At 40.9% G+C, this 26867-nt stretch overlaps 2 protein-coding genes across 2 annotated transcripts; one reads left to right on the forward strand and one right to left on the reverse strand.

Moving 5' to 3' along the window:
- The first annotated feature begins 786 nt into the window (after positions 1–786).
- LOC117452334 (kinesin-like protein KIF2A) lies at positions 787–16322 on the forward strand. Its single transcript, XM_034090893.2, is given in 22 exon segments — positions 787–1012; positions 5817–5911; positions 7328–7414; positions 7416–7451; positions 8318–8372; positions 8683–8714; positions 8716–8803; positions 10328–10428; positions 10531–10626; positions 10711–10765; positions 10851–11013; positions 11169–11259; positions 11583–11646; positions 12215–12306; positions 12386–12528; positions 13601–13805; positions 13898–14008; positions 14097–14164; positions 15201–15348; positions 15597–15698; positions 15897–16032; positions 16121–16322. Coding segments are annotated over 22 exon segments (2115 nt in total). The 5' UTR covers positions 787–951; the 3' UTR covers positions 16207–16322.
- Positions 16323–17094: 772 nt separating this feature from the next.
- dimt1l (DIM1 dimethyladenosine transferase 1-like (S. cerevisiae)) lies at positions 17095–26846 on the reverse strand. Its single transcript, XM_034090892.2, has 12 exons — positions 26629–26846; positions 25486–25559; positions 25270–25356; positions 23128–23189; positions 22921–23014; positions 22777–22826; positions 22565–22688; positions 18506–18598; positions 18353–18417; positions 18198–18261; positions 17669–17775; positions 17095–17582 (listed from the first exon to the last, which is right to left on the reverse strand). The coding sequence occupies exons 1-12, from the start codon at positions 26684–26686 to the stop codon at positions 17540–17542; spliced, it is 921 nt and encodes a 306-aa protein (XP_033946783.1). The 5' UTR covers positions 26687–26846; the 3' UTR covers positions 17095–17539.
- Positions 26847–26867: the final 21 nt, after the last annotated feature.

The following is a 26867-nucleotide window of genomic DNA, read 5'->3' on the forward strand; positions in this document are numbered from 1 at the left end:
AGTCACCAGCAAATGCCTGTTACCAAAGTGGCAGGAGGGGGTTTAAAGGAGGTGTGTGTATGGAGATAGTTAGGTGGGGGGGCTGACAGCTGCAGGACCACAGAAGAACCTGGTAGCTTCTAGAAAGAGAATGATCTCGAGCCCAATCATTTGGGTTCAGTAGTGTGTGTGTGTGTGTGTGTGTGGTGGTGTGTGTGTGTGTGTGTGTGTGTGTGTGTGTGTGTGTGTGTGTGTGTGTGTGTGTGTGTGTGTGTGTGTGTGTGTGTGTGTGGTGTGTGTGTGTGTGTGTGTGTGTGTGTGGTGTGTGTGTGTGTGTGTGTGTGTGTGTTGTGTGTGTGTGTGTGTCTGTAGTATAACACAGGAAATCAACCTTATACTGTGGAAACACGTTGACCCTACCAGATCTTCTACCAGACAAGCAGGGTAAGGTTGAAAACCATACAGTTTTGTTAATTTCGTCCTATTTCTGGTACGGTTATGATAAAGTAACACACACAAAATAAAGAGAGCCATTGGCCCTGGTGCCACCAGGTGGCATAAACCATCCACTACAATAAGAGCAACACTTAAAGTGCTGAAAGAAATGTTAAGATGATTTACTTATGGGGAAGTATTATCAGCAATGTATGAATTATATGTCCTTACACAAGCAATATTCCTCATAATTTATACCTGCTTTACAATCCCTATTTTTTAGACTGTTCGCTTTCTTTGGTTCTTCTTCTTCATGCAATGTAATTCAAGATTGCACATGTCAACTGGTTTTATTTTGAAAAATACCAGACCGGAAATGCTTTGCTCGTCTTGGTAGCTACTCAATGCTAGCTCATTCTGTTGCCTCTGCTGCATCTTCCTGCCCGACCAAAGACGGCCAAACACAAGAAGTAGCTGCATTTACCCGGTTCATAATAAGTATTTAGTCCTGTTTCTGATCATTTAAAGTAATGTAGAATGGCGTCGTGTTTTGGGAAGATCGTCGTTGGTACTTATGTGGAGATAAAGCGCAGTGATGGTAAGTTCCTTTTCTCCCGGTCGCACAAGTTGTTGGGATCTTTGTTGCTGTGTTGAATGCAGCAACCGTTGTTCCTGTGGAGCGTAACGTTAGCTGCACGAAAACATTAATATGAGCTGTCAGGGCGGAGGGCTTCAACATGGCCAAAGCCTTTGAATGAGCTCATACCTTTGTTAGCTAGCTTCTCTCGCCGTTTGTTTCCACTTCAAATGTTTATATAAAACCAAGTGCTTCCAATTTGAAATTAAAGAATTTCAAACACTAACATTACCGTTATGTTTTTCTCCATCATGGATTTGAAATGTAAGCTAAGCTAAATAGCTAACCAAGCTATCGTTAGTTCGATAGACAACAACATTAGCTTGCGGCTAGCTAAACGGCTAACAGTAGCGTTACCGGCTTTATTGCAACAGTGCCGCTGTAGTGAAACCATAGATTATATATAAAACCAAACAATTCTCATTTAGTTGGTAAACAGCTTCCCCGTTTGCCTGGTGTTAATGGCCAATGTAATGGATTTACTGAGGTTTTTAAATGTTTACTGAACTTACGCCAGTTGTGATGTAAACCCTGTAATGAGTGAGGAATATTTTTACATTGTTACTTTTTTACTTCACTACATTTTGTAGGGTAATGTTGTACTTTTAATTCCACTACATGTATTTTACATATTTAGTTGCTGAGCATACTTCATGTGTTAATTAATACAAAGTATACATTGACACACATTTGCAGTATTGCAGCTTTTACTAATAGTACTCTTCTACTTCTGCCTATAATTGTTCAAAATCAAGAATCGATAGTTATTCAGCATCTGACATGTTATGTATAACTAATAACACCATGGACTGACTGTCCCAGTATCTTATTCATTACAATGGTTATTTGTAGAGAATGGTCGTTTTTGACACTTTGGATCACCTTATATAACATCTTATAACAAATAAATTAGAGCATGTACATCATGCCAACATATTGTTAATTATGTAATAAAGTCAAACCATTATTAGTTAATGGAACAGCTCTGTGCCTACTTTCTTACACATGCATACATACAGGCATTGTGCACACTGTCATCAGGGAAGAGGCTGTGATTACAATACACTCACTTAATCTATTCCAAGGGTTAACAGAGAAGTAGACAGGGGAAGGGAGAGGAGGCTTGTTGTGTGACTCTTTCTATGTGAATGTCAGCTTTATTATGCCTGCTCTATGTAGCTACACAGCATTTCTTCAGGGCCATGCAGATGACAACAACAGTTTGAGCCACTCCTTCTGGCCCTTTACAGAGTTGAGCTACACCCAGTTTCGCACAACTTGAAAAATAAATACTTTGAACAAAGTACTTGATTGAAAAAAAAAAAAATGGTTCCAAGCTAGTGGGAAGGGTGTGTTTTTAACTGTTGAATTGGTTGTTGTTGATGATGATATCCTCAACGTTCTCATCCCGAGGGCCGAGGCATTAGATTACACAGTCCTCCTCAGTACTCTCAAGTCAGGGGTGAGATGTGAAAAAAACCGCTTGGGAGGCCTAGAGAGAGAGAGAGAAGCTGTTCAGTCGATCCATTTCCCTGCTGGTTGGTGTAGCATCCTGAGCAGGGATTGCCCTCTCTCTTGGGGGTTGGTGCCTGGGCTGGTTCAGACTCAACCCAGATTGAGGCCACCACCCCATCTGTTGCAGCTCCCTAGATGCTGCCAGGAGCTCCCCCTGCGTTTATCCTTTCCACAGTCAGTCCTGATGGGAGCCAAATCTCATAGAGAATTATGTTGTACTATTCTGTAGGTGAAATACATTTGTTTTGTATGCAATTTAATGCCATCTTTAATTCAATGTTTCATATTGGACTTAGATTTTCTGTTATTATCTGGCATGAATTGTTAGTGAAACATGGCAGTGTGCAGGAGAGACATATGTCACCTACATGCTTAGCGATTATGGACTGTCATATTTCTCAGTCTGTGACATGTCAACACAGTTTCTTTAGTTTTGTAGTGAAACAAGTTGTTTTTTTCTTGGACTTCGAGCACCCCCTCTTAAGCCCCTCAACTACTAGTAATGTCAGCCTCAGTCAGCCAGGTCTTTTGTATTAAAGTGGGACAATTAATTCAGTTACTGAATGTGTGTGTGAAAGTGAGGAAGAGGCGGGCAGGCCACTACTCCTTTGGATAGTGAAATGAAAGGTTTTTATCATCAGCAAAGTATACAGCTTCACACCATTGTGTGTTGTTCTTGTTGATAAAGTGTCTGCCACAAGACAAATGATCTTCCCTTTTTAAACTAATATAAATTATAATCTAAAGTGATCACTTTTTAATAATATAAGTGACTAACCAATTACTGACACCAAATATTTACTTACTTATTTGAGCTTGGACTTGGTAACTGTCATCAGGTTAATATATTTGAGAGGCTGAAATAAAGGTAGAAACCTTTTTTAAGAAGTTTAATTTCTAATACAACATCATTTTCAGTTTCATCCTGTCACATTATGACACTCTGCCTTCTCTGGGTTTGGAGGAAGAAAGTTATTTTTTATTGTTAAAAAATGCTGTGATGGTGTGGAGCTCCATCCCTGGCTCTCTCGGCCCTTGGCTGAAACACGCTACACATTAGCATTGTGGTGTAGGATGTTACTGTTGCCTCTATTCAGGGTATATCGTCTCTGTGCCACCGATAACTAAACATTAAATACAAGCAGCAACCTAGCTTAGAATGCCTTTCCATTTGGAAATTGAGAATTGCTGTTACTTTCACATTATACCATTATACCATTCAACCACAGTCAGTATTAGTTGGTGTGTCTCAGCATGTCAACCTGTCCTGGCATTCACATTCTCCACATCATTAGTCATGTGGCTTCCTTTAGCCAAAAGAAACAGCAGTGATTTGGAGGGACTTGCCTGTCTCTCTGTTTGGCTGCAAACCCTCTGCTGAGTGATGCACTTACTATTGCAGCATGGTGTGCTCTCAACACTGTCCTTCAGTCGAGGTGTAACCCCACACACTGCCACGGGCCTGTCCCCGCATCCTTCACCGTTGCCAAAGCAGTTGGTTCCCGACCATGTCACAGTTGAACAGACCAGACATATTCGCAAAATCATAATTGAAGTACACAGAAGTAATAAAAAAGGTCTGACTTTACAGTCAGAAGAAACTGAATAAGTGAGTTCAGAAACACAGCTATTGCAGATGTCCCCTGACTGAATGAGATATATAGTGAAGGGAATCATATGATCATGGAGTCAAGGTCACCAGATCTGCATCTGATGGGAGATGTTGGACTGGTTGCAGAGAATTAATGCCAAGCTAATTGAAGCTGTTTTGAGCAAAAATGTTTTTAAAGGAAACCAATCCTTTTGTAGTTTGTTGAAATGAACTGTTTTCATCTTTTAACGTTAGCCAGTTCAAGTCAATGGGTTTGAAAGGCTGCATGAGCTCCTCAGTGTTTTATTAACAAGAAGCCTATTTTTCAAACGCTTGTCTCTGTAACATGAGCTCTATAACAATGGCAGAGATGTATGGGGGCCATTTCTGATGGAGGGTAGAGCGAGATAGAAGATTGATGTCTTAATTGTTCATTACTTTTTTTATGGTAGTGTTATTTATTACATAATTGTTTATGTATGTACAATCTAAATTATTGTTGATTTTGGAATTTGTGACTATTTTAAGTCACAATAGTCACATTTTTAGTCAAATGTACAGTAATGTCATAATTAATCAATTTTCATCGTTTTAAATTAAATGCATATCATAATATATGGGATATGTCGACCTTTGTGCATCCAGAGAGGTTCTGATCTTCTGAGTAGCCAACATTTCCCGTGAACTCTGTTTCAAGCAATCTACATTTTCTTTTTGCATTTGCCAAATGAAAACATTATAAGGTAAAACCGTGAATTGTTCAGCAGCTGCGAACGCTAAAAGCATCTCTCCTCGCTAGCTGCCGGTTCTCTGAATAATGGATACAGGAACATGGCGTTTCCCTGGATTGTATTGGGAATTTACAGCCTGCAGTCGGATCCACATAGATGGGGGTCTGAGGCGTCTCTTTACAGCTGTGTTTATGACACTGCAGACAGGGAGGCGGAGAGAAACACAGACGCTCGCTGCAGCAGCAGTGCTTGTCTCCTTCACCAGTGATTCTCCCCAAACAGGTCATAATGAAACCTCGTGGACCGATCGGAAGATTAGCCTGACCTATTTGCTGCCGTCTGATTTTGTTTATTTGTTAATTTGAAAATAAAATGTGCTATTAGTTGGTGAATCTGTGAAAAGACATGATTTAAATGTTCATCTTTTTCATTGAAGTGTTTCAAACCAGGGTCCCTGCGGATCCTTAACAAGTCTTAAAAGTCTTACATTTATTTTTTGATATTCAAGGTCTAAAAAGGTCTGGAATTTTAGGAGGGCAGGTATTAAATTGTATCTGGGGCAGAATGAATGAGTGCAGGGGGGATATTGGTTTCCATTGGTCGACTGCTGCCATACAATTATTTTGTTGTTAATGCGAAGGCAACCATGTTGGGTAATGTGCACTGAATATTTCCCGTTATTCAAATGCAATTAAACTCAGTAACGGTTTATACTGTTGTCTAGTTCACCGATTGTTTTTGTATTGGTATTATTTTTTCCTTTTAGAGGTCTTAAAAAGGTCTTAAAAGTCATTACATTTGCACTTGAACAATGTGCAGATACCCTGGTTTAGTGCCAGGTGATTTGATGGGCCTTTGTAAACACTGCCCTCACCTCTCAGTGTTTGTCTGCCTATCTTATGCTTCCCTGTCTGTGCTACTTCCTCAGGACGTATACACCAGTCGATGGTGACCTCACTGAATGAGGACAATGAGAGCGTCACAGTGGAGTGGATAGAAAATGGAGACACTAAAGGGAAAGAGGTAAATTACGTTTTATTACCACTCGTAGCACAAGCACCAGCCGGAGTATTCTTTCCTTCCCCACGTCAATAAATAATGCATTCAAAAAGACATTCAGGCGCTGTGGTGATTACATAACCTTCCTGCATGAAATACAGTCGCAGCAGACATCGCCCTCTGTACACTGGTGACCTCACACAGCCTGCAGCACAGTGTGCAACAACACAGCAGACTTCTCTTGTTGCTTTTTTACATTTGTATTATATATTTGCTGTACATCCCACTTATATATTCTCTTACATTCTGATATTGCAGTCATTTGGATTTATTTGTAAATCAGTACTATTTTCCATCATCTCAATCTGTCTCTGTTTTCACTTTCATCCTGTGTTTTCGGTTTAAAAGACGAATGGGGTTGGATAATGCTAACGTACAGTTATAACACAAACATTATCCCATTACGCTGTTTTGGTATCTAAAAACCATTGTAGTGTTGACAGTAAGTTCACTCACTTAGTTAGGACTAGGATCTCTTGTGTGGTCGTTGAGAATCGATGCTTTAGATCCTGTATGGATAAATGACACAGTTTGATGCACAATGCTCACAGACAACAGTCATTGGTGCAGACAATCAAAGATGCCGGTCCAGTGTTTCCCCTACCATTGTCTTGGAGGGGCGCGACGCCCCGCCAACTGAGCCCCGTGCCCCCCCTGAAATTCAAGGTGTTTAAAAAATAAAATAATACTTTTTTTACATGTATATATAGCACCATATATATCTACTGTCACCTTTCACATTGAACATGTGCTCTTTTATTAAATAAACTAAACGCTTTCATTTTAAGTTGTGAGTTTAGTGTTTTTGACCCCAAGAAACAATAACAATCATCCACAGCTCCTTTCTCCTTTTAAAAAATACATATCCCAATGCCCCCCCCCCCAAGGCAGTAAACCTAGGGGAAACACTGAAGTCTGTTATATTTTATTTAATCAAGTCAACATTAAAGTCATTAGATTATGATTCAAGTCTGATTTGTGTCTAAATGACTCAATACTTCAGATTCACACTTAAAATAACACTTAGAACTGAGCTGTACTTTAAGGGTTCATATGCAGTATGAAAAGTAGTCACTTGATTCATGTAATTTCCACGTCTGGATAAGTATAATGTAAAGTTTACGGTTAAAATATATATCTTTTTGAACTCGGATGTCATTTACATTCTGAAAATAAGTTAAATTAGAGTTTTGAAAAAAAGATGCAAACCTTTTACTATGTCGAAGTAGTACTCTCCCATGTTTTACAACATTGAAAGGTGGATTTTATTCAGCTTCTTTGACTCTTCAGCGATCAATATATCCATCCATCTTACTTATTTGTTAGTTAATTGGTATTCATGTAATGTGTTGGTATTAATACTCTTCTGTTTCTGGACAGATCGACTTGGAGAGTGTATTTTCACTTAACCCAGATGTGGCTCCAGAAGAGGAAATTTCCCAAAGTCCAGAGACTCCGCCCCCCCCCTACACCCACATGTGTAAAGGTCAATAAAATCGCAAAGGTAAGAACCTGAATGCCAGCCTGTCTGCCAACTACTGTAACAAATGTTTGTTATATAATTTAAACAGTTTGAACAAAATAGTAATTTAATTGATTTTGGTTGGTTTCTATCCATGTGAGGGAAAGTCTGTAAAGTGCTCCGACTGGTTCAGGTGTTTATGATGCTGCAGTTTGCTGGACCTTCATATAGAACAGGGATCCTCCTAGGGAACCATCTAATTGGTCCTGTTAAGTACACAGTATATAAGACATTGGATTAGCAGGTTAACACTAGCATTCTTTTGGGTAAATATTCCAGGTTTGAATTCATCTGACTTACAGTAAAACATATAAAACATTTAACGTGGAAAAAAACGTCAGGCAATGTAAAACGAAATGTTTCTTGGATAAAAAATAGTGCAGTTTAATTGTTCAAATTTGGGCTAGGATGGTGTCATTTTGGCTTTTAACTATTTTAAGTTACTATTTAAGTTATTTTTGGTTGTGTACCTCTATCATCTGTAAAGTACACCCAGGGGTAAAGTAGACCCATAACCTGTACAGGAATTATCCTCACAAAAATGTAGAGTTACAGCCTTTTGTGATTTGGACAGGGTCTACTTTATTCCTTTTTTAAAGATACTTTGACATGAGTGCTTTGGCAGTGTCATGTCATCTGGGAGATTAGTGTTGATAAATGAGGCCTCTGTACTAATCTGACTCAGGCTTTGTCTATTTCTGTATCTCTACATTGGAGGCAGGCAGAGGAGGTTGAAAACTAAATACAAAAAAGGATGTTCCCTTTCTCAAGTCTCAGAGCGGCTATTGCATATGTAAAAGTGAAATTAGGAATCTTTGAACCCAATTCTCTTTTGATTTTTCTTGCAGAACCGTCGGACGATAGCGCCCATAAAGAATGACACTCCGTCCCGGGATAATCGAGGTTTGTTTCATGCATTTCCCTGGGAATAGATGCATTCTCTTCTCATGGCTTGCTCTTAAATCTTGAATATGAACAAAGGGAATCTTAGAAAAAGCACTGTTTCATACGTATAGGTGTCCAGTATTATCACATTACTTAGAATACCTAGATAAATGCTTTCTGGGGTAAAAGTCACTCAACATTAATCAGATTTCAAGTCATTTTAAGTTTAAAACAGTGGGTTCAGCTTTAATAGAAAGTCCAAACCCGTTTTGTGAGCAGCACGCGACTCAATCTTTTTTTCTAAAACATTGTGCTTTTGTATTTTCAGTGATTCCGACGCGGGCCAGACAAGCCCCGCCTCCACAACCAGAGCCGGCCCCCCCTCCCCCCCCCCTCTCTGCAGCCCGCTCAGCTCACTCAGGCTCAGACTGCACAGCAACTGCAGAACGGTAACATGATCCAAACTGTTTTTTAATTAACCTTGACTGTGATCTCACCTGCGACCTTTCTTCAGAAAATAGTTATTTTAGGGAACCAGTTTTAAGCAATTGGCTTTAAGTGAACTTATAGAGTGGTGCAGGGACGACGTGTTTTAACATGCTAACTCACGTCCGGGTTTTAGGACTCGTTCCTGCACCACTCTGTTCTCTAGCAGTTGAGCATCTGTTGAATTGTAATGTCTCATGTTTCTGTTGACCACGTGTTCATCACAGAATCCTCTCATCAGCCGATTTCCAGAAAGGATCTCGGACAGCTTTGTATGTATCACCTGCATGTTACCCGGCCCTCAATGTCTCATGGTGATTCGAATAGCAGTCCCCCAATAGAAACTGAGGGTCCTCTAGTCAAATTGTGTGTCCAATACAATTTGAAGCTGTGGTGGTAAAGTAGCACAACCACAATCCATCCAGCAGACAGGCTTTTCTGGGTATTAGACGGGGAGAACAAAATACTGTTGGGCTGCTGGTTGTCTGCGCTGTCTTCTTTCCTGTCTGATCTCTGCTGAGGCACACACATGCATTAGCCTGTTCCTCTGTGCGATGCTCCTCGAGGCTCAGGCAGCAACAATAACCCTTTTATTCATCCTCTATTCCCTCCAACTGTCATTTGAAGAACTCAGGAGGGGAAGGTCCTTGTTCCCCCCCCTCGTGTTAGAGAGGGTAACCCAGACACAGCGATGGATCCCTCTTATCTCGCCCTGTCCCGGTGCCGACCCAGCTCCTCTTCTCCTCCCAGATTAGAGCAGATTATTAATCCCTTTGCTCTGATATTCTGGGTCCTCGGGGAATGCAGCCAACAGGACTGTTTTAGAGAGCTTAGCTGTGCAGCGTGCCAGGGCCAATCAGGTGGCTCTGTTTCTGATCATCTCTGCAAGCAATCAGAACTTTTACTCACACGTTTGCTGATTTCTGTTCTTCTTAATATTGTAACTAAACCTTTGTGATTGACCTGGAACCAAACTAATGTGTGGGTGTGCTTTCCTGGGAGATTCGGAATAAGCTTCTGGTTGATTATTGATCACACCTGATTTGAAACCACCTCTAATTGTAATTGCAGTAAAGATCATATCTCAGATTGTGAGTGATGTGCATATCAGTTTTTGTGGTCCAGTTGTGTTGAGATGCAGATTGAAGGCATGTATGAATATTTGTAAACATACTGTGGAGGCCTTTTGTTTATATCTAGAGAAGGAAGCTAGTGTTGTCGTGGAGGGACTGTGTGCCAGCCGCTGCATCCTGCTCCGTGCCTCGGCACTTCTGTATTCGGCTTTGTAGGAAACAGCCTGAAGTCTCCCTTTTTGTTTGAAGGGTTACCATGAGACAGGAAAGACTCAGAGAGATACAGCTCAAGCCGCGGAAAAGGACTGAGGAAGTAGAAGAAAGAAAGAGGAAGAGACCCTTTTGCTGAGAAAGGCTTACCCTTTGAAAGGCAGTAGAGTGACTGTTCCTTCCGTTGTCTTGTCTTTATGGCAGCGAGGAGGAAGTCAAACTGCGTGAAGGAGGTGGAGAAGCTGCAGGAGAAGAGAGAGAGACGCCGGATTCAGCAGCAGGAGCTACGAGAGAAGAGAGCTCAGGTACATCTACATTCATGTTGATGACCTCTTAATGTAGTGGACATCGAGGAATGACTTGGCTATGGTTATTAAGCTGGCCCCTCACTGTTTAACTTCCTTCAGGAGGTGGATACCACCATCCCTAACTACGAGATCATGTACATGATCAGAGATTTCCGAGCCAGCCTGGACTACCGGCCCCTGACCACGGCAGATCTGGTGAGTGGATGAAGCTTCTCATTCTCTCTGGATTTGTAGACATCGACCCTTTAATAAAATGTCCGTCTTTGTTGCACCGTCCAGATTGAAGAGCACAGAATATGCGTTTGTGTGAGGAAACGTCCACTCAACAAGAAAGGTCAGCTCTTGATTCGGAAACCACATGTTTTGTTTATTGTTACGGTCTGAATGATATCGAACGTCTTGCCTCTGCTGTGTTCCAGAGTTGGCCATGAAGGATTTGGATGTGCTCACCGTCCCCAGTAAGGACGTGGTGATGGTTCACGAACCCAAACAGAAAGTGGACCTGACCCGCTACCTGGAGAACCAGACCTTCCGCTTTGACTACGCCTTCGACGACAGCACCACCAATGAGATGGTTTACAGGTTTGTAACAACGAACCAAGAGACACGGAGCCGTTTCATTTGCTTTGAAACATGGATGATGCAGAACTGAACTGACGTATTTATTAGATTGTGTGCATTATGTAATATCTTGCATTGGATCAGTGAATACATGTGTGTTCTGTCTCATCCTGCAGGTTCACAGCCAGACCGCTAGTGGAGACCATTTTTGAGAGGGGCATGGCCACATGCTTTGCCTATGGGCAGACGGGCAGTGGAAAAACACACGTGAGTTACACACCAAGAGGGGTTACTACGGATCAGACACGACAGCTACTGTTAAGAGTTGCACCCTTGGAAATGATTTGGAATTACCTATATAATATAATATTACATCAATGTACACAATATCTTGTTTTTTTATTGCTGCACATATTTTATTCCAAATCTATTTCAATCTAAATACTGCTATATTTTTTAATGTTATTATAGGTTTTTTTTTAAATAGTTTTCTATTTTGTGTTTTTAATTTTTGTTTTACTTTTATGTATGCACCACAACACCAAGTGAAATTCCTCCTACCTGGTAATAAACCTGTTTCTGTCTTTCAGACTATGGGGGGGGATTTCTCTGGGAAGAACCAGGACTGCTCTAAAGGAATTTATGCATTAGCTGGTAAGTCAGCGGTTGGGTTTCCCGCTGATTTAATGTTTTCTAGTTGATTTAATCGTTTATTTGGCGGGGACAATGCACAGTGGTGAACACCTAAAACATTCAAATGTATCGAGCGTAACAGTGCCAGATTTAGCTTTGAGCTCATTTCCATCCGCAGTCCCTCACATAAAACATTTTTAAAAATTTACATTTTACAAACATAGCAAAAACAAAATACATGATATGCAAAAAGTGCAAAAGCAGCATTCATGAGTATTTACCACATGGCAGTACAAAATAGCAACAACGACGTGTAAAGTGCAAGAGGAGATACCCCTGTGTTAAAGTGCACTTAGCGCTGATCGCATGTCTGTTTGTTTCTCAACCATTGTTTGAGTTGACCTTTAAAACTATTGAGTGGGACAACCCCGTATCTCAGTTGGGAGGCTGTTCCACAAAGAGCTGGCTTTAATGGAGAGTCCATTTTGTCCAAAAGTGGTCCGTTAGTTGGTAAAAGTGTAATATCTTTTATTATGATGGGTTTGACTTGCTCGGGTGACATGTAAGATCTCTTGTCTCTTCCATGCAGCTCGGGACGTATTTCTCATGTTGAAGAAACCCAACTACAAGAAGTTAGATCTTCAAGTGCACGCGACCTTCTTTGAAATCTACAGCGGAAAGGCAAGTGATGAGTCATCATTTGTTTGTGTTTTTTACCCCCAAAATAAAAACAATTCTGAAGATGTAAATGTTTTCTTAGGTGTTCGACCTGCTGAATCGTAAAACTAAGCTGAGGGTGTTGGAGGATGGGAAGCAGCAGGTGCAGGTTGTGGGACTTCAGGAGAAGGATGTCAAGTGCACAGAGGAGGTCCTGAAACTCATAGAAGTGGGCAACAGCTGCAGGTACCACAGCAGGAACTGTCCATCTGGTTGTTAGTGGTGTGAGACTTACTAGTTGGTCACTAGGCTGCAAATGTTTCTTAATCGTATATGTGACCTGCTCTATCGAGATCAGTCACATTGACCCGAAGACACATTTTGAGTTGTATACACTGCTGGAAAGAGGAGATTCCTAGCTTTCTAATGATATCAGGATTGTTGTTGTACTCCAAATATTAAGCAAAATATGTCACGTTATATAATGACTGTCACCGAGTCATCGTTTTGAGAAAAAGGACTTCAAAGTTTTCTCTTCTCTGGAATCCATCGATCTGATTCATTATTAGCAAATGATCAAAATACTACGGAGGGAAGATATTTTCGTTTGGATTGCTGGTCTGGGGGAAGCTTGCGAGTGTGTGTAATTTTGCGTTTGTGTGTATTGTGTTTGTTTCCCGGGGAAAACCCTCACGAGAAACACCGGCTGTTGTTGTGCCTGCTGTGACGTCAAGTTACTCCGTTCTCCGCTTGTAATTAAGCCGAAGCTTCAAAGTTGTATTTATCATCTGAATTTGCCGAAACAAGTTTAATATTCTGAAAGCCAAGACTTTGTTTATTTGAAATCAGATGAAAACAAACTGTAACGGACCCTGCCGTGTTATCTATGATTACTATAAGCCTTACATTCATAATGTCAGCCGGAGGGAGGGGGGGCGGCGCTGCGGAAGAGCAGATTGCGAGTGAGAGCTGTCATCTTCCCTTTACAAGTTTCAAAAATGTATTTATCGTGTGATTTTGGAAATAAAAGTTCCATATTCTGAAAGCCAAGACTTTGTTATTTAAAATCAAACAAAACACCCGAACCCCGGAAAAATAGTTTTTTACGCAAATCCACGTTTATTTTGAAATGAGCCGTTGCGACTTCCGACTGATTTCGATAGAGCGGGTCACATATGACATCATAGTCCATGATAACTGAAAAGAAAGTCAAGCGCATTTTTCACATTTTCCCTCTTCTACAATTATTATGTAGTGTGCGCTCTTCACTCTTCCTTGCGCCATGTTAATATGTCTGTATCCTTCCTCTCCCTTCCAGAACCTCAGGGCAGACATCAGCCAACGCCCACTCATCTCGCAGCCACGCCGTTTTCCAGATCATTCTCCGCAGGAAGGGCAAGATGCACGGCAAGTTCTCCCTCATCGACCTCGCCGGTAACGAGAGGGGGGCCGACACATCGAGTGCTGACCGCCAAACCCGTCTGGAGGGGGCGGAGATCAACAAGAGCCTGCTGGCCCTCAAGGTTTGTCGGTTAGACGGCTGCTGCAAAATTGCACTGATTCCAAAAAAGTGATACTTTCTTTACCAAACAATGTGTGTCTGCTTTTGCTTCAGGAGTGTATCAGGGCTCTGGGCCGCAACAAGCCGCACACTCCATTCAGAGCCAGTAAGCTCACCCAGGTCCTGAGGGACTCGTTCATCGGGGAGAACTCACGCACATGCATGGTCCGTTTGTTGCCCTTGATTCATATCCAAAGTCCGCGTGTCTTCTGGATGGGATTCATTTGAATAATTGGTTACGTTCTCTGCACAGATCGCAACAATCTCTCCTGGAATGACATCCTGTGAGAATACCCTCAACACACTACGCTACGCCAACAGGTGGGAATATTTACTGAGTCCAGTGATTCACACAAAGCTTTATTGTCACGGGAACAAACAGCAATGTTACGACATGATAGCTCCGTTGAATGCCTCTGGCTCCCAGAGGGTTTTGTATAGATAGTTGTAAAATGTTTTTTGTACATTTCTCTGCCTACTCTATTAGTTCTGTCTGACTCTCTTGTATCCCCTCTCTCCTCTCTGCTTCCTGCTTTGTTTCCCTCTGTGCCCTGGTGTGTAGAGTGAAGGAGTTTGGGATTAGTCCGTCGGACATCCCCTTCTCTCAGGGCGGTCGCTCTGAGCTCTCGCCTACCAATACCTTTGAATACGATGACTTTGCTGCTACCTCTCCCAGCAGGTCAAGAACCCCCCACAGCACTGCACACATAAACACACACACACACACAATGCATGCGCTCCCTCCAGGTATTTATCCCGCTCTGTACATCCATGAGCTCTTCTTAGCTGCTTTCATTCTCTTCATCTGCGGTTCACTGTCTCGTCCGTCTCTATTTCTCATCGGCATGCCTTTTCATCCTCCTCCCTTGCTTTGACTCCCACTCTTATCTTTGTCTTAGCTGTGTCAATGTTTTTCTTTTAAATCCTGTAGAAACAATACATCCGTCTGCCTGTCCATGTGGGTGTGTCTTTTATTTGCTCTGTGTAACTGTCACTGTGTAAGCTGTGTGCGATGACTCTCAAAGAATACATGGCATTACACAACGTGACCCAATAGGGTATTAGCTGCTGTCCATATTGACACTGCAACGTTCATAGCTGTGTGAAAGCACAAGAGGAGTTCAAACCCTCAGCAGGTAATCAAATAGTCCTGATTAATTAGCGCTGTAAGCATGTCTGTTATGAGAATACCACTTTTCTGAATTATATTAGGCTTCAAATCATCTTTCTACATGCATGATGTCACCGCTGTCATGTTGCTGCCATCCTGTGATCCTTTAAGCCCCAAGTTACCGTCATAACGCAGACTGGGTTGAAAGATACGCTCCAACCCGGCTCAAAGTCCTTTTCTCTGCAGGGTGAAGGAGCTGTCAGTGGACCCCAACCAAATGATGGACGGGGGCCGACCCAACATCCACGCTGTAAACCAGCTGGAGCTTTTAGACGACCACTGGTTGAGTATCTCGCCGCAGAGAGACGACCTCAAACTGCTCTGTGAGCAGAATGTAAGCTAACGGGGTTGTCTTTCTAACTCATTGCCATAGCAATATAGCACCTGTCAGCAAACGTTTTGGAAACGGATTACAAACCTGCTATTAAAGGGCTGTGTCCAACAATTCAGGTATACTTTACATAGACCTTGTTGCTTTTGAGAAATGTGCATTTAAATTGGATTTATGTTTTAGCTATTTCAGAAGTGTATTTGTGAATATTCGGTTTCTTTCTCTTGTTGACCCTGTAACTATGTTCCCAGGAGGAGGAGGTGTCCCCCCAGTTATTTACCTTCCACGAGGCGGTGTCTCAGTTAGTGGAGATGGAGGAGCAGGTCCTGGAGGACCATCGAGCTGTTTTCCAGGTCAGAACATCAAAGAAAAAACCCAAGACTCTTGCTCATCATTTTTATGTCATGTTCTGTTTAGGTTCATTTGAATGCTATGCAAATACAGTGATCTTCACACTGACAAGTTCTAAACAATAAATAAAATCAGTTTCCTGTAGGTAAAAGTCAAACTTGCATTGGTAACCTCTGAATGTGTGTGTCCTCTGCGAGCAGGAGTCTATCCGCTGGTTGGAAGATGAGAAGGTGCTGCTGGAGATGACGGAGGAGGTGGATTATGACGTGGAAACATACGCTACTCAACTGGAGCAGATCCTAGACCAGAAGATAGAAATCCTCACTGAGCTCCGGGGTATGGCAGAAACACGCGATGGCCCGATGAAGACTAAACGCCCTGCTCCAGTAAACACTAATCACTTTTTCATTTATTTCCCTCTCAGATAAAGTGAAGTCATTCCGCTCTACACTCCGAGAGGAGGAGCAAGCCAGTAAGCAGATCGTTCCCAAGAGGCCGCGTGCTCTCTAGAGACTGAAGATTTTTTTAGTGGCACCTTCGGAAGCATAACCACTTGATGTTCGGCACGACTACATGTAGTTTACAAACTCTTACTAAGTAATAAAGATGAATGTGCTTAATTTAAAGGACTTTTGTGATGATTAGAAATGAATAACTTCCAGCAAGAGCCATCTTCCAACACCTTTGAGTAGAAATGGTGTGTGTTATGAAACCCATGTACCCGTCACTAAAACATCACATATTTCCTCAGATATTGGGCTCGACATTTAAACATACTTACACACTGTTGTATTAGTTTTTCATTTACATAAAACCACAGTGACGACGGCTAGAGAAGCTATGTGTATTGTATCCATGGTGAAAGCTGCTACCGTTTTTATATAAAGTGACAAAGGAGGTTCACCTTTCAAAGGTGAGTCTGACAGGTTAAGGGTCTAAAATTAACTATCTGAAAATCACACAATGGTATCTGATCAACGGGTAGTGGTTGAAGTTGTAATACCCAGGGTGGCCGATAGAGGTCACCATTATATTTATGAAACACAGGATTATAAATGGCTACCTTTTTCCTCTTTATTGCATTTTAGCACCGGACGGACGTACATTTGAAAATATCGATGTTTTTTTGGGGCAAATTAAACTTTCCTTCCGCGTTATTTTTTGATAAATGCAAGCAGTTGTGTTTTGAAAGGGTCTCACCGGAAGCGCTAATACGGATCGAAAAATCGCTTTTCTAAAATGTGCTACTTGTCATTGTAAATGTAATTTATTTGATGTTTTGCGCTGATATTCATCACATAGGGCTACGGGAAATTGTAATTGTTTTTGTTCAATTATTTGACTTTCAAACGAAACTATATCCTATTAAAAAAAAAACGGATTGAAGAGAAAGTGATCAATCGTTGCAATCTGTAGCTACATTTAGTCTTAGTGAGTAAGAAAACATTGACACGGAAAGAAACGTGGACAACCTGAAATTATTTGTAATAGACTGCAGACACTCATAAACCTACACGGTTAAATATTTACCTTTTCCACAAGGAGGTAATTCTTTTCAAAACAAAATGTAGATTTAAGAATATTAGTATATAACAAACACACTGGCAGGCTCTAGTACAACCAAGAGGGCTCAAACAGCTTCCACCTGACAACACATGCCCAACTCATTAAGGCAGAATAACACACTCAATATGAGCTCTTAAAAAGTATCCTACAATAATCTTTGAACATTTCCTCAAACTATTTCAGCATTTGATGTTCAGGTCCTCCAAGCAAAGCACTTTCCACTCCTCTCGTTATAAAGGCAGGACATATGAGTCGTAGCACTAGTTCGCTCTGCCATTTAAGTAAAGTGGATCCCTGCTGAGTTGAATGCATGAAGCAGCCTGAGGATGAAGGAAAGTCATAATTAAAAACAGGTCAAAACATATATTTATTTCAGTAGATTAGATAAATAAGATGTTCGACTTACACCATGAAGTCATCGATGTCCATGGTCCGGGCTCTCTTCTCACCGAACTCAACCCCCTGCAAAACACTCTCAACCTTCTTGGTGATGCTGAAGTCAGCTGGGATTTCCTGTCAGGATTAAGAACAGGACTTTAGATTCAAAAGTGGCCGAGGCGTGGTTTTGGCAGAGATGGCAAAAGTACACACATCCTTTACTCAAGTAAAAGTAAAGAAATATGGGCTTTAAAATGTACTTAAGTAAAAAGTACCCATACCTAGTATCCCCAATAACTGACCTCCCTTTAGTTTAATTATATTAATAGAACAATAATGTCATTGTTAGATAGTTAATGTTTCGGCCACTAAACGCAGATTATAACTAAAGTAACGAACCCGTTTTGAAAATGTGAGAAGTATTTGTGTGAAAAATGTAAAAGTAAAAAGTCGTCAGAAAAAAGTATTTGTACTCCACTACTTCCCATCTCTGGATCTTGGACATTTTGAAAACTCTTGAGAGTACAACATGCGGGACAAAGGACACTATGACTCACCACATTGTTTACAGAGCAGTGAATCCTGTAGTTCTTTTCCAGCAGCTGTTCAACCGCACTGGACCTGGAAATATGAATCTATATGATTACACGTTGTTTTTGACAGAAAATAGATTTGGCCGGCGGGGCAGTGTGTGCAGAAAGCAGGTACTTACTTAAAAGCTGCATTGAGGGTTTTGTTCTTCCTCACAAAGGCTATCCTGACCAGGCCATCCCACTCCTATTCAAGAGAAGAGAAAACAGACTTTTAAGTATTTAGAACAAACAGCATTATCACATCATTAATTGTTAATAGAGCCAAACCTCACCTGGAAGTTGACTGGAGGAGGAGGATTCTTCGGTTCTATCCTGACAACACTTGACTCCACTTTTGGAGGGGGACGGAAATTATTCTTCCCTACCTGATAAAGGGAAACATATCATACAGACAGTTGTTTATTGGAATAACCTTGAATGAAAGCAAGACTTAATCAAAAGACTGAATCAAATACTTTGAATTTCCATTCATAACACTGACATTCACATTTTAAATCCTCATTCTGCGGCACAGCCTTTCTTTGTGGATTCGTTCCGTTTAAACCATTTTTCCAGCAAAGTAGCAGATAAAGATGAGGGTATGATACTATGATAAGTGTTATACTATTTGAGAATAGGATGAAGGGCTGGATGCGTAGGATTTTTTCTGACTTGTGTAATCCAACGATTTCCAGACAGTACAGAGCGTTTCTGAGTCCAAAGACATTAGCCGATTAGCACCATATCACCACATTAACAAACATATCCCCTATCCATTGTCTTAAGAGATGAGGTCATTCATTATGATAACAACTCATTAAAGGCTCATTACAAAAGATGATGGTTCTTACACCTTTTCCAAAGTCAAATTCAAGCACTTTTCAAGGTGCATTTTCCAGCTTTTCAAGCATCTTACAGCTGTTGTAAATTACATATTTATATACACATACTCAAATGATTATTTCCCTACCTCACATTAAATCAGATGTTCTTTATGCTATAAACAACCACATGTGTGTTTCGTGATAGCCTTCTTCACGAGGATGACAAATTAAAGAAAATAAAACTAAGTTCAATATTTCAAAATTAGTGATCTGTACGTAGACTGGGCCTCCCATATAACCTGGCTGAGCCGATATAAAACAATCAGCCAAATAACTTTTCAATACATTATTGATGACTATTGTTGAGGTACTTTTAGGTTGGCAGTAAACACAAGTCATAGGTAAATGGTGTACTTTTACTCCACTACATGTATTTAATCCCTTTAGTTACTTTACGGATGTGGATGATTGATGTGAAATATAATCAAGTGTTGAATCAGACTTTAGTTCCACCTGGAGTAAATCCACCAGCAGCTACCCTGCAGTATACAAAGTCATTCAGACTAGCTGCACCTTCACCAGCTTTGAGAACACTTTCATGATCAATCATTATAAAAATATCATATATATTATTCTGAAATGGACCAATCTGCACAACGACTACTTTTACTGTCGCTACTTTCACTATATTTTGATGAGAATACTTTTATACTTTCACTTGAGGAACATTTTGAATGCAGGACTTTTACTGTAACAGAGTATTCCTACACTCTGGTACTTCTACTAAGTACAAGATCTGAGTACTTCTACTTTTACTACAAGATCTGAGTACTTATTCCACCTCTGGTATAGTCTGAATTGTAGCCATAAAATCACGCAAAGCTGCGTAAAAATAGACTCACAATGGTAACAAGTGGAAAATAATATGTACAAATGTGTACAATGATTTTAGGTAATGTTGACTACTCAAGACACCTGACTTATACATCTTCAAAGGAAGACTGTTCATTCTACAATTACATGGGATTAAAGCAAAATGTAGTTTTACTTGTATAATACTTCAATTTTATATAAAAGACAGTTTGTTTGAATCTGTTTTCAAATGAACAAAGTATTGGCTTTCAGAATATTAAACTTGTTTCGTCAAATTCAGATGATAAATACAACTTTGAAGCTTCGGCATAATTACAAGCAGAGAACGGACTAATGTAACGTCACAGCAAGCATAACAACAGCCGGTGTTTCTTGTGAGTGTTTCCCCGGTACACAAACGCAAAAATACACAAACACACTCCCGAGCTTCCCCCAGACCAGTAATACAAACGAAAATGTGTCTTCGGGTCAATGCAACTGATTTCGATAGAGCAAGTCACATTTGGTTTAGGCACGAAACATACCACCAGTAGAAATACATTGCTCTCAAAATCGCTCTGTGTCGAATCAATAGATTATATTCCGTGACAATAACACAAAATGCCGTGAGTGCTTCATCCTCTGAACACCACAGGATGGCGACTGTAACGCACATAACATAGGTTCGCTCCTCTGAAATGATTGTCCCATGCAATTATTATTATCCCTCATCGAGTTCGCTATTCAGCTCGCTAACGTTAGCTTAAACAAACGTAACATGCAACTTTAGCCTAATCTAAAATGCTCTTCTACGGCGTACATTTCATGTGGCTCGTCAGCGCAGACTATCCCATCGTTATTTTTGCAGGAGGCTACTCGTGGGCTTGACCCTCGTCTTAGCCATGTATTTGTCTTCTGCTAGCCAACGCTCGTTGAAACGGCAACCTCCTGGCACACAGTCATCTATCAATCATCAGAATGCCCAGGTCACACGTAACTAGGGTTGGGTACCGAGAACCGGTTCCGGTTCGGAACCGGTTCCAACATTTCGATTCCAACGGTATCATTTAGAAATGTGAATTTCGGTTCCGCTTTTCGATTCCTGAGGAAATGTTTCTCGCCGCTCTCCGTAGCCTACTGCATGACTGCAGCGGGGCGGGAAATGTAGCGTTGTACCTACACTTCCTACAGTGTAACCTGAGACCAGGGCCGGCCCGTCGCACTGGCATTATAAATGTTCGCCTAGGGCGCCAGATCTGTGGAGGCGCTGCGCTGACAGCTCTGGGAGAAAAAATAAATGTTTTGACCGTTGGTGCTCATCCTAATTTTCGGCCTTGATGTAACAACATTCATAATTAAGTAAATGTAACACCCTTTTCATCCCGGTTACACTTTTCATTTGCCCTGTACGATGGGCGCTGCAAGTGATGAAAATGGGGGATGTTGGCTTATCTGGCAACCGCAGCTCACGAGGGTGCACTGGAACCGGCGCTGTTGTTATTAGCATCTGGTGCTAGCTGCTCTAACGGAAGAAGAAGAAGATGTTTCTACAATGATGTGGAGGGAGAGTCCTCTCCAGTCAGACTGAGAGGCTGATAACTTCAGCTCAGTGAGGTAAAGGACTCTGAGTGTTTAGATAGTTCACTTTAGTCTAAGTTATCTCAGTGGGTCTCAAACGTTTTGATCACAATTTATGTAAACACATATTTCCAAGGCACTCCTTTATAATTATTGGGATAAAACAGGTTTGAAATCATTCCAATGTAAACTATAGGACAGTAAACCAGACATATCGTTTTAAACTGGAGAGATAAAAAAATATGCATAAATAAAATAGTAAAATAAGATATGAATGAACAACAAAAATAAAATGCATTACATGTAGGCTATTTGTTATTTAATTATTCAAATGTAAACCGATCTTTTTCATATGGGTGTTTGGAGTTGTACCCCCTAGATCTAGTCTCTAGTAATTCTGCGTGTGCACCAGATTGAAGCATTTTACTTCAAAATGTTCAAACATTTCTTCCCGGTATGCCTGAGAGGCAGATATGCTTGTTTTTCTCAACAAGAACTGTTTTTAAAAGTTGGACTGTTGTAGCTTCAGGGGTTCTCAGGTTAAAGTTACATAGCAGTGAATATAAACAGACTGATTAATGTGAATATTACTTTAAACTAACCTGTGTAAAAGTTTCTCGAATAAATGTAATTTTTTTGGTGGAAGAAGCATGTATCATTTTTTTACCCTGCCCCTCAAAGAATCGGAATCGAGAACCGTTAAGAACCGGAATCGAAAAGTAGAATCGGAATCGGAATCGTGGAAATTCAAACGATACCCAACCCTACACGTAACACACTTGCAGGTTGCGCGCATAGTGCGGGAAGGCCGCAGCGGAGCTGTTTTATGTAGAAGCGAAGCAATTCTTTTCTTTTAATCTAAAAAGCGAACTATTCAGTCAGACAGCAATTTATTGTAAAAGTAAAGCATTTACATTTTCAAGCACTTTCTCAATTTCAAGCACCATTCCCAAAATTCAAGCACTTTCCCAACCTTGAAAACACCACGTCAAATTTCAAGCATTTTCAAGGATTTCAAGCACCCGTACGAACCCTGCTTTTTTAACAAATCAACTAAATCTGTAATTTGCTTTTAGACATCAGAGGTTACGCACTGACCTTCATGAGATGGTCCACACGGGCCAGTAGCTGTGTGTTGATGGACAACCTGCAGAACAGCTTGTCTCCAGGTTGGGCAACAAGTCGCATGGCAAACTCTCTCTGGAACATCAACACGGCACACCTGAGCAAAGGTGAAACACAAGAGAAATGCTGAACGCTCAACATGGACATACACAGTGTCCTCTCGGTAGCCATGGGTTATTTCTTACCTGAAGAAAGGTCGATGCAGAAGGAGCTTAAAGACAAATGGTGACGAAATCTGCAAATTGAGAAGAGTTGGGTTTAAAATCAAATGCAGGATTGTTTTTGAATGACTGATGATAAAGTGATGCAGAGTGGAAACATGTATTTACCTGGTAAGGTAAATTAGCCACACAGACGTCAAAGAAAGGCAATTCTGTTTTTAGCACATCTCCGATTAATATTTGAAGTTTGGCCTGCATGGGTCTGTAGGAAAACACAATGTTTTTATTAATAGATCATGTATTTACTTTTTATATATTGCAGATGCTTAGGTTTACATGTATATGTGGTGTAATCATGCCGCCCTCTCCACTCACGTGCACTGTACTCTTTTCTGAAGTTCAGCCACTAATCTGCCGTCCAACTCACAGGCCACCACCTGCAAAAATAGACATTTCTGTAATGACTGCACACTGAAACACAATTACTGTAACACTGCTGTGGACAAACACAAAGAAAACAGATAAAAGCAAAAGATGAAGGACAAATGTAAGCTGGAAGATGTGGTTAAAATGTCAGTTAGCTACATGTTAACCTTTCTAATGCACTGTCCAATTAGATTGTTAAAAGCTGTTGAATACCTCAAACCAAAGAAATAAAAGGTGATGGAAAACCACGTTTCTATGAGGCTTGGATACAAAAAAAAGGAATAACCCTGACAACATTCGATCCATGAAACACTGATGTAACATTCTGTTCAAATGCATAGAGCTGTGGTTCTCAAACTGTGGTCCGCCCCCCCTGCAGGTGGTCCGTGGAAAAAAACTAAATAAAATCCACTTTTTATTATCAAGGATTTTCGGGGACTTATTTGCAATGACGTAGCTCAAGCATTTATGCAACTTGATTTGAAGCCTGTGTGTGAGGGGCAGCACCCAGGGCTGTATCCACCATTGAGGTCACTCAAGTCCGGACCTCGGTAATTTTTTCCGAGCTGTGTGTTTAACTAAACTTGTGAAATAATTGCACTAAAAAGGGATTCTTTGTAGTACTTCCATTTACTGACGATGGGGGCGCTGCATAACTACGTAGCCTCGATTAAAGCAAACAGAAGAAGACGACATGTATCAACAAACCACCGCAGCCCGGACTTGAACCGGAGCAGCGAAGGAATGATGAGGTATCTAGAGATCTGAGTCCAGCGGGCTGCTTGTGTTTCTGTTCATCAGGACATCATATGACCAGCAGATCCTGTGTGAACGCTCTACGTTAGTCAGTGGACGTCCGACAACATGCACACTAACTTATATTGCAGCTATAGGCTATACTTTGGTTTAAATTGCGTGAATAAACTAGCTAGAGAGCTATTTAATTACATTCACCCAATGTCAGAAGGATTACCTTTTAACAAACGTTGTAATGCTTTTCTTTCATTTCAATTTGAGTAAAACATTGAAGATATAACATTGTATTGTTTTCTTTTTACACCGACTCAAATATAAAAAAAAGACTACGTCAGTCGAAGCTCAGCTTTGGTAAGGAAGAGATAGGACAAGCAGAGAGAAAGAGAGAGAGAGAAAGTGATGGAAGTCAGGGAGGAACTGCAGGTACAGTCACACAAACATAATGTACGCTTAATAACCCCATCTATCTCTATCTATATATATCCATCTATCTATCTATAACTTAGTCTTCATTTACAATATAGACAATAGGCAAACAAACAAACAAACAAAGAGAAAGAGTAGAGGACAGAGAGAGTAATGAACAGGAAGAAGACAGAGAGACTAAAGAAGACGGAAGAGAGGCTGCAGGTTATGGAAAGGAGAGAGACATGGGAAATTAATGCTGACAATGTTTTGTGATCACTTTAGCCTCTTCTGCATGTCCAGATCATTAATAGTAACACTCAACTGATTCTTATGATGTATTGCACTTTCAAAAATAATGTATGCTGCAGCCCACTGACATGGTTTGAAGTCAATATATTATCCAATTTGTGGCCCCCCCCACAGGACTTAAAAAGCGCCTAACTAGATCATGAAAATCCCAGAAATCTCAGCATGTTTGGACCTCGGTATTTAGGAAATCCTGGATACGGCCCGGGCAGGACCGTGTGTGTGTGTGTGTGTGTGTGTGTGTGTGTGTGTGTGAGAGAGTGAGAGAAAGAGAGAGTGCGTGCGTACTTGTGGCATTGTTTGGGATGACCTAATTAAAATAGCGTCCGCCGTCCTCTTTGAGAAACATACACAACGCAGACAGACACCGGTCACACGTGCGACAAAAGTATCAGATAGGCTTTAATTTACTTTTGATTGTCTATAATTAACTATAACAAAATATCGGTGTTTTAACACTACGTTTATATATGTACTTATTTTTACGGTTTGAATATGAGGTGGTCCTCGAAAATCCTTGATAATAAATAGTGGTCCGCATAAACAAAACGTTTCAGAACCCCTGGCATAGAGGCACATGGCTAAATTAATGATATTGAGTTGACTCCTTCATGCTCTCACCTTCTTGGCTTTTTCCAGCAGCTTCACGGTCATGTTACCAGTACCGGGTCCCACCTCCAGAACCACATCCGTTGGCCTCAGGGCAGCCTGAACATCATGAACCAAGAGTAGGGTTTAACAACACTGTATATCGTGATCATCTTTGTAACATTAGAGTCTTTGTTCACAAATAGTCGTGTATGTGTGTACAAAAGTAACTGTACGTTGCACCAGTACCTTCTCAATTATCCCATTGACAACCAGTGGATTCTTCAGGATGTGCTGACCGATGCCGGTGTTAAACATAATCCCTGCAACAGACAAGATGAGACACGTTGTACTGGGTATGTGTGATGTAGATTATATATAGGTATATATTTACATCCAATTCTAACTGAAGGGCTCTTGCATAATTTAATAACATTAAAATGCTTTGTCCGAAGAGTCAGACTCTCATAAAACGTGGCGAGGCTGTGAGTCGTTGTGTGAGCACATACACAAACTCCCAGCCAGGCTGCGGGTGTGTGTGTTTGGGCTGGGTTTCGCTGGCCACTGGGCTCATAGGGAGGGAGGGAGCAGGAGCTCCAACATGCCATTTAGGACAATACACATAGTACTATACAGAGATGCTGTATGAGAAACCAATGTGAGTTTGGAAAATTGCACAATATAACTATTTTAGTAGACCTCAATAATGGAATTATGATCAGTAGAAATGGCCATGACATGGGACCTTTAAGAAGCCAAATAACATGAACATATGATTTGGTGTTAATATAATGTAAGAGCTTATGTAACTATGACAGAAATGTACATAACATTACTTTTGCGACTGAGAACTTAATTGGCATTTCCCCAAAAATGAACTGGTTAATTGGGGTACATCTCTATGATAAGATGGACCTTTATTGATCCCTGCAGTGTAGGGAAATCAGGAGTTATAGCAGAATAAGAGAAGAACACAGGTAGTACCCATGAGAATATAGAGGGGGACAATGACAATTAAAGTTAAGAAACGAATAAACATGTGAAACAACTAAAAGGCACTCGAAATGTTTAAAGTATTTTTACAACACTGTCTGTGAATTTACATTGACAAATGTTGCCACGTTAAATAGCGATTCACTTTGGTGTGAGTCTCACAAAATGTATTGAGCGTTAGTAAACAGATGTGTACTGTAAACACATGCGGAAGATTTGACAACCCCAAATACCAACAATGTGTTGTTTATAAACCGGTACTGGAGTAGTAAACTGCTCAGTATGTGTTGCAGGGATATGAAACAAAGAGGACATTTAAAGCCCATTCCCTCCATCAGCTGACAGTAATGTTTGCTAATTGCTCTCGTGCTAACGCTAACTCCACCTGGAGAAACATACCTTGGTTTTTCACCTCTTGGTGCTGCCTGCTCCTCCTCTCCGGCTTGACTTTCGGCATTTTTTATTAGTTGTATTCGAGTTAGAGATCCAGAAAACCAAATGTTAAACAGTTATTCAAAGTATATTCGTCTTGGGGGCTGTAAACACGTGTAGCCTCACTTTCTTCTTCACTGACAGGATGTGCAGAGTGAGGCGCATCTATCTTTGCTTCCGGTTTCGCCCTCTAGTGGCTGCTGGAC

This window comes from Pseudochaenichthys georgianus, chromosome 9, assembly GCF_902827115.2.
Source record: "Pseudochaenichthys georgianus chromosome 9, fPseGeo1.2, whole genome shotgun sequence".
Taxonomy (NCBI): domain Eukaryota; kingdom Metazoa; phylum Chordata; class Actinopteri; order Perciformes; family Channichthyidae; genus Pseudochaenichthys; species Pseudochaenichthys georgianus.